This window comes from Bos mutus, chromosome 3 (assembly GCF_027580195.1).
Source record: "Bos mutus isolate GX-2022 chromosome 3, NWIPB_WYAK_1.1, whole genome shotgun sequence".
Classification (NCBI taxonomy): Eukaryota; Metazoa; Chordata; class Mammalia; order Artiodactyla; family Bovidae; genus Bos; species Bos mutus.
The window spans coordinates 5,344,392-5,352,707 of NC_091619.1; the positions used below are offsets into that span (position 1 = coordinate 5,344,392).

Below are 8,316 nucleotides of genomic sequence, written 5' to 3' on the forward strand. Positions count from 1 at the left end.
CCTGTGCTATATAGTATATTCTCATTAGTTATATATTTTATATACAGTATCAGTAGTATGTATGTGCCAATCCCAATCTCCCAATTGCCCCCACCTCCGTCTTTCCCCTTGGTATCTGTACACTTGTTCTCCAGGTCTGTGTCTCTATAGGATTGCAGTTTGCTGACCGGACCTAGGGCAGGCCCCAGGCCTCTTCTTCCCTGGGTCACCCAGCTCTTGCACTGAGGGCTAAAGGCTCACTGCTCTCTGTGTGTCTCTGGGGTGCTTGCTGTGCTGACAGTAAATCATGGCAGTAACTTTCCTGGAGAAGAACGCTGAGTTCTTTTGGCCAGCTGGGTCTGGCAGCTGTTCCCAGGCCCGGCCTCCTTGGCTCCCAAAGAGAGGGAGACATACTTTGCTCTAGGCATCACCCTCAGACATTAGAGTTGCAAATGACCAGTCTGTCAATTCATCAGCTCCGGATCCACACACAACACTCTGAGGCTTGGAGCCTGACCTCCTTTAAAGGCTAAAACAGGGCCCACTTACTCCAAGGCCTTGATCCCCAGCAAAAGCCTTGTCAGACTCAAGGGTCCCGAAGGCACCCTCTCACCCAGGCATCACCTTCCACCAGGTCCTACCTTCAAGTCCCGGCTGTCTGCCTCCCGAAGCTTCTGGAGCCTGAAGTCTCCCTCGCAGGGATTGAGGGCGGACGGAGGTGCAACACAGGCGCACTTGCAGGAGGGGCCCGAGGTGATGGTCTCCACTGTGTAGAAGTCTTCCTTCCGGGAGGTCCCCGCGTTGACCCGCTGGCAGGCATCTCGGCCCAGGGGCCGCACCACACACTTGCACTGACAGTCCGAGCCCTCAGACACGGCCTTGACTTTGTCATAGTCTCCCAGCAACTGGACAAAGACAGAGAGACCAGGTTTGGGCTGTGCAAACACCAGCATCCATCAGGGTCCTGAAAAAGGCTCTACATTCACTTTGTCAGATGTCCTGCTAGCCAGAGATCTCCGATAACTCTGATGCAGAGTTGAAGGGGTCATCGCAACACAATTTGCTAACTCTAGCATTTCCTGGAAGGCACTCTGAGTTCAGCTCTCTTTACTTATTTTGGAAAGGAGTGCATGTCTCAGGGAGCCTTAGTCTTTTATCACTTAAAGGAAAAAAACAAATAAGCTCCATCATTCTTCCAATAGTACTTGCCTTAGCTAGAATCCAGATTTAGACTGAAAAGGGAAAGGAGAAAGGATGGCGGAGGGATTGGAAAACTGGCATTCCAATTTCAAGACTGCTGGCTTCTGTTCCCCTTCATTCATTCTCCATTTACTGAGTGCCACCTTGGGACTGAGCTTGGTGTTATGAGAGGTAAAGCGATGAATGGGTCAGAGAGCCTGCTCTCGAGAGCTTCCTGTGCAAGAGGTCTATAAGTTACCAATACCCCAAGCAGGGAGTGGTAAGTACCCCGGATGTGGGAGTCCAGTGGGAGCTCAAACAGAAGGCCACAGAGCGTGGCTTCTAGAAGGAAGTGGTATCTGATGTGGCCTCAAAGGATGAGTTAGATTTGGAAAAAAGAAACTGGGAGGAGAGAGACAGATGCAGATGTCAGTAGGTTTACTCAGCCCAACGGTTCATTTGGCTCCTAGAATAGCTTCTGCACCCAAACCCCAGGCCAAAGCCAGGAAAGCAAACTGGCAGCACTTACTGCCTCCACAGCGCTAAACATTTCCTTCTGAGTGCTTGCCCAGGCAGGAAAACACGCAAGGGCAGGCTTGCTGGAACCACAATCCTAGGCACTTGCTGGGGACAAGGCTCCTCCCCAGCTCCTCTGCAAGACATCCTATATCCCCAAGGCCATGGCTCCCTCTGTGGGCACAGGGAATGGTTCCCTTCCTTTGACTAATGACCCTGGCAGGCAAGCTCTGGGCTTGTTGGAGTGGATATGTTCCTGGGATGCAGTTGGGGGAAAGAAGTCTTGTAATGTTTTTCTTGCAAAGGTTGGGTTTCTTCTAATACTAATATTTGTGTTAGGACTGTTGTCAAAGGCAGAATGGATCAGTGGAAGACAGAGTTGTAGTTCAAGATGACTGAAGTGGCCGGTCTTTATGGGCCGATGGAAAATCATAGCTGTCTGCTCTCTGAAACTCTGCTTAGATTCCTATATAGCCCTACTCAGAGACTCTGGGCGAATTCCTTCCTTTCAGGAGGCTCAAGTTTCAGGAAAGTTTTTGTTGATGGTCCTCCAGAGCCCCAGTATGATGGACTTTTAAGTCTTTTTGATTTAGGGGTCAGTGCGAGGTTATGGATGAGTATAGGGCATATATTAGCATAATTCTTAAAGGAAGGGTGAGGTGACTAGTGTTTGATAAATGCCAAAGTGGAGCCGATCATTCTTTCTACAGGAAAGAAGGACCCCAGTCCAAGGGCTTAGTAGAGGCACAGGCAGCACTATAGGGATCCTTTTTCAGCCATCCCTCCTCCTTAGGATTAAGGTGACACCCAACACACAGTCATCAGGCCGGTCCTGGAAAGCGTGAAATAAACAGTCTAGAGAGAACTGTTCTTTACTGTCATGAGATCAGGGCTGCAGACGGTCAGAGGACCTGGCTCTGCCCATCTCTAGGGCCCTTTACTGTTTCAAGCCTTACGGTCCTTATCTGTAGAGCGGTAGTAAGCACGCGTGAGGATTGAGGCAAATTAAACAAGTGAAAGCTTTTTGTAAAAGGGTGTGTTACAGATCCTGTTCCTACCCGCTGTCACTCCCCGCTCTGACACCATCTGCCAGACCTGAGTGGATCTGCATTTCCCTCTTATCTCCCCAGTGTGAGGGGGCACTTATCATCAGTGCCTCCGTGTGGGGTTCACCTCATGTTCATCACATTTGTTGGTGCTCTCTCTCCTCCCTGGGGGTCTCACTCAGGGTCATGAAATATCTCCCCATGGGTTACACCACCTGCCTCGGTCCAACAGGCCCACCTGTATTCACATTCCAGTTCTGACGAAGAGCCACACAGACAAGAGATGGCCATACTTTCCACAACCCTTGAACCAAAAGGTTTTGATATTTTTTCTTTCTTCTCAGGGAGTTGTGACGTGTCTCCCCTTCCTTCTCTCCTTTTTCCTGATTCTGTAACCTTGAAAGACCCTATGACTTTGAGAGGAGGACCCATGTCTCTTCAGTTAAGAAAATGTTCTGATAAATGAAAAGCAAAAGCCCTCCCCTTCGGTAATGGAGGGACAAACAGCTGCCTCCAAACGCTTCAGCGGGGACCGTCTTAAGGCTCTTGCCATCACTGGGGCCAAAGGAGTGGGCATGGGACTCGCAGCCTACCTGAGATAACACGTTCTCCTGGTTGTCTGCTTCGTTTTGCAGAGTCTCATCCTCTGTGGGTGCCACCGTCTGCACATCTGGGGGCTCGGTCGTCCCGGTGGGGGGAGCGCTGTACCCCCAGCCCAGAGTCGTAACCAGAGCGAAGCAGAGAACTAGCAGCAAAGACTTGGCCATGAGGAAGGCGACAAGAGGGAGCTCGGCCCCTTGGAAGAATGGCTGGGGTCCGGTGCGGAGGGTGGTGGGGCAGGGGCGCGGGTATCTCAGCAAGGAGTGAGGCGAGAGGGTGTCTTGGCTGGAGCCCCAAAGTGACTGCTCTAGAGCTGGGTGCGGCCGGGCGGGGCAGGAATGTGCACCCCAGAGACCCTGGTCATCTCCTTCCCGACGCGATCAGCCGGTAGACAGTGGGGCGCAGGGCAGAAGGAGGTGACAAGGAAGGTGGAGGTGGCAAGGCGAGCGCGTCGTCCTCTGGAGAGGGCTCAGGTGGAAGGAGCGGGTCCGGGCGGATGCGAGCGGGGCGCTGCGCGCCGGGGCGGGCGGCGGGAAGCCTGGGGGCGCACCCGGGCCCTGTGGGAGTGCGGGGCCGGCAGCGGCGGCGGTGCCGAGAGCTGCTGGGCCAGGGCGCCGCGCAGCGCTGGCGCGGAGGGAGGGCGGAGCCTCTATTGTGCCGGGCCGCGGGGATGCAGCCAGTTACCGCGCGGAGGAGGAGGAGGACCGGGAAGCGCCCTGGGCTCGGGCGGCGGGGAGACCAGCCGACCCCGCCCCCGACTCGACCTCAGCTGCTGCTCACGCCCTCCAGGGGTGACGTCGGAAGGGCGCCTCTTTCATCTGACCGCAAATGGGAGAGAAGTTACCCTGAGCCGGGTCCTTGAAGTTCGGGGATCCCTTGTGCCCGTTCTCTCCGAGAGGAGCGAGTTTCCTGTGGGTTGGCAGGTAGGCACCAAGAGCTCTCTCCAAGCGCGAGCCAGTATAGATGGATCCTCAACACCCTCCTTTTATTGCACCTGGAGGACGGAAGGAACATTTGCTCTTGGATGTTTCTTTTCCCGGACGACTCTGGAAAGACTCTTGGCAGCTTTGAACTTGGCGCCACTGGTCGTTTGCTCGCCTGCCACAGCTTTAGAACCTGGTAATACCTCCACCCAGAGGGTAACTATTGAACTCTCTGCAGGAGTGTCCTCAGCTCAATTCGGTCGCTCAGTCGTATCCGACTCTTTGCGACCCCATGAACCACAGCACGCCAGGCCTCCCTGTCCATCACCAACTCCCGGAGTCTACCGAAACCCATATCCATTGAGTCGGTGATGCCATCCAACCATCTCATCCTCTGTCGTCCCCTTCTCCTCCCGCCCTCAATCTTTCCCTGCATCAGGGTCTTTTCAAATGAGTCAGCTCTTCGCCTTAGGTGGCCAAAGTATTGGAGTTTCACCTTCAACATCAGTCAATGAACACCCGGGAATGATTTCCTTTAGGATGGCGTGGTTGGATTTCCTTGCAGTCCAAGGGACTCTCAAGAGTCTTCTCCAACACCACAGTTCAAAAGCATCAATTCTTCGGGCTCAGCTTTCTTTATAGTCCAACTCTCACATCCACACATGACTACTGGAAAAACCATAGCTAAGTTGTGTAATTATTAAAAACAAAGAGAGTAGTTTTTTCAGTAAATCTCTGACAGTCTGTGGGTGGGGGCCAGGGGGAGGGGGGAGCTACTATCGGAGATGCAGTTGATTGTCCAAGGGTACAACTCTTACTGTGTTCATGGTTTGGGACAATTGTCAGGATCTCTGTCACTAGATGATCTCTTAGAAGATGTCCACCTTCAACAGTGTGCAACTGTGCTACAGTATCCCTTAATTAGGTTCCGTTTTATAAACCAACTGTGAAGATTAACAGTGTCTGAATTAAAGGAACGGCATTGCACCTTCTGAGACAACTGTGGAAATGCAAAACAGAGCCAGACCCTTTAGAAGATGTGAGAAGTGTCACGCATCTTTGGGAAATTCAAACACTGTGCCTTTATGGTAAGGAAAAAGGGTCCTCATAATCTAAATAATAAACTATGAGATTTCAGCTCATATAAACGATGCTGGTTGAGAGAAGCACAGAGTTTTGCCAAGAGAACACACTGGTCATAACAAACATCATCTTCTAACAGCACAAGAGAAGACTCTGCACATGGACATCACCAGATGGTCAGTGCTGAAATCAGATTGATTATATTCTTTGCAGCCAAAGATGGGGAAGATCAGCAAAAATAAGCTGACTGTGGCTCAGATCATGAACTCCTTATTGCAAAATTCAGACTTAAACTGAAAAACTGGGGAAAACCACTAGATCATTCAGGTATGACCTAAATCAAATGCCTTATAATTATACAGTAGAAGTGACAAATAGATTCAAGGGATTAGATCTGATAGACAGAGTGCCTGAGAAACTATGGATGGAGGTTCATGACATGGTACAGGAAGCAGTGATCAAGACCATCCCCAAGAAAAAGAAATGCAAAAAGGCAACATGGTTGCTGAGGAGGCCTTACAAATAGCTGTGAAAAGAAGAGAAGCTAAAAGCAAAGGAGAAAAGGAAAGATAGACCCATTTGAATGCAGAGTTCCAAAGAATAGCAAGGAGGTAAGAAAGCCTTCCTCAGTGATCAATGCAAAGAAATAGAGGAAAACGATAGAATGGGAAAGACTAGAGATCTCTTTAAGAAAATTAGAGATACCAAGGGAACATTTCATGCAAAGATGGGTACAATAAAGGGCAGAAACAGTATGGACCTAACAGAAGCAAACAATATTAAGAAGAGGTGGCAAGAATACACAGAAGAACTATACAAAAAAAAAGATCTTAATAACCCAGATAACCACGATGGTGTGATCACTCACCTAGAGCAGGACATCCTGGAGTGTGAAGTCAAGTGGGCCGTAGGAAGCATCATGTATCACTATGAACAAAGCTAGTGGAGGTGATGGATTTCCAGTTGAGCTATTTCAAATCCTAAAAGATAATGCTGTGAAAGTGCTGCATTCAATATGCCAGCAAGTTTGGAAAACTCAGCAGGGACCACAGGACAGGAAAAGGTCAGTTTTCATTCCAGTCCCAAAGAAAGTCAATGCCAAAGAATGTTCAAACTACCGCACAATTGCACTCATTTCACGTGCCAGCAAAGTCATGCTCAACATTTTCCAAGCAAGGCTTCAACCGAAGCCTTGAACTTCTAGATGTACATGAAGCAAGAACTTCCAGATGTTCAAGCTGGATTTAGAAAAGGCAGAGGAACCAGAGATCAAATTGCCAACGTCCAAACATCCAAATGAATCATAGGAAAAGCAAAAGATTTCCAGAAAAACATCTACTTCTGCTTCATTGACTATGCCAAAGCCTTTGACTGTGTGCATCACAACAAAGTGTGGAAAATTCTTAAAGAGATGGGCCTACCAGACCACCTGACCTGCCTCCTGAGAAATCTGAATGCAGGTCAAGAAGCAACAGTTAAAACCACACATAGAACAATGGACTGGTTCCAAACTGGGTAAGGAGTACGTCAAGGCTGTATACTGTCACCCTGCTTATTTAACTTATATGCAGAGTACATCATGAGAAACGCTGGGCTGAATGAAACACAAGCTGGAATCAAGATTGCTGGGAGAAATATCAATAACCTCAGATATGCAAATGACACCACCCTATGGCAGAAACAGAAGAGAAACTAAAGAGCCTCTTGATAACAGTGAAAAAGGAGAGTGAAAAAGCTGGCTTAAAACTCAAAATTAAAAAAATGAAGATCATGGCATCCAGTCCCATTAATCACTTCATGGCAAATAGATGGCAACAATGGAAATAGTGACATGGGCTCCAAAATTACTGCAGATGGTGACTGCAGCCGTGAAATTAAAAGGCACTTGCTCCTTGGAAGAAGAGCTATGACCAACCTAGACAGCATATTAAAAAGCAGAGACATTACTTTGCTGATGAAGATGCGTCTAGTCAAAACTATGGGTTTTCCCGTAGTCTTGTATGGATGTGCGAGTTGAACCATAAAGAAAGCTGAGCGCCGAAGAACTGATGCTTTTGAACTGTGGTGTTGGAGGAGATTCTTAAGAGTCCCTTGGACTGCAAGGAAATCAAACCAGTCAATCCTAAAAGAAATAAGGTCTGATGCTGAAGCTGAAGCTCCTTGGCCGTGTGATGTGAGAACTGACTAGCTGGAAAAGCCCCTGATGCTGGGAAAGATTGAAAGCAGGAGAAGGGAATGACAGAGGATGAGATGTTTCGATGGCATCACTGACTCGATGCACACGAGTTTGAGCAGGCTCCGTGTTGGTGGTGAACAGGGAAGCCTGGTGTGCTGCAGTCCATGGGGTTGTAAACTGAACTAAACTGAACTGAATATCTTTTAGGTTATAAAGACTTCAGAGTATTAATATAACTTAATAGTTTTTTAAAACCCAGTTTATAGGCAAAAATTCAAGATTCTAGTTATCTGGACTTGTGGAAATATCACACAGAGAATATTAAAGCTATCAAATCTTTTTTCAAAACTAGATGGAAGTAAGCAACTATAAAATATAGTTTGAAAATTCAATTGAAAGAAGTGTTGAATGTTGGCTAAGTATAGGACAATCTGCTAGATATTTAATTGGAGCAAGAGATGGTCCACGTTTTCCTGGAGAAGTGGACTGGGAGTAAGGAGGTAAGCAGAACAAGTACTCAAGTTGTCAGGCAGAGTAACAGCATATCCCAAGGAGCTTAAAGAAGGATTAGGTCACTTCAAGTTGAAAGGTCAGGATTTCATGAAAAAGTGACAGGTTGGCTGGGAGGATGGGAAGGTTTCGGCAAGGCAGTAAGATGTAGGCAAGATGAGAGGAGCCATTCTGGGCAGAGCCATCAGCCCGAATGTGCATATTCAGGTCTCTGACCGATGCTCACTTCTCAGGAAAGGCTTCCCGACTCCATCTCCAGCATACTTCCTCTTTGACGCTCCCATAGTACCATAGCATCAGGTTC

General features: G+C 48.6%; 1 protein-coding gene across 4 annotated transcripts in view; it reads right to left on the reverse strand.

The window, feature by feature from the left end:
* OLFML2B (olfactomedin like 2B) overlaps positions 1-4,009 on the reverse strand; it is a 49,574-nt gene extending 45,565 nt beyond the window's left edge. For 3 of the 4 annotated variants that reach the window (XM_070366591.1, XM_014480822.2, XM_070366588.1), the window contains exons 1-2: positions 3,314-4,009; positions 621-884 (exon numbers count right to left, since the gene is read on the reverse strand). In XM_070366591.1, the coding sequence (XP_070222692.1) occupies positions 621-884; positions 3,314-3,487 (438 nt within the window). In that variant the 5' untranslated portion in view covers positions 3,488-4,009. The remainder of the gene's footprint in view (positions 1-620; positions 885-3,313) is intronic. The other variant, XM_005903805.3, reaches the window with a different exon arrangement.
* Between the last annotated feature and the right edge of the window lie 4,307 nt (positions 4,010-8,316).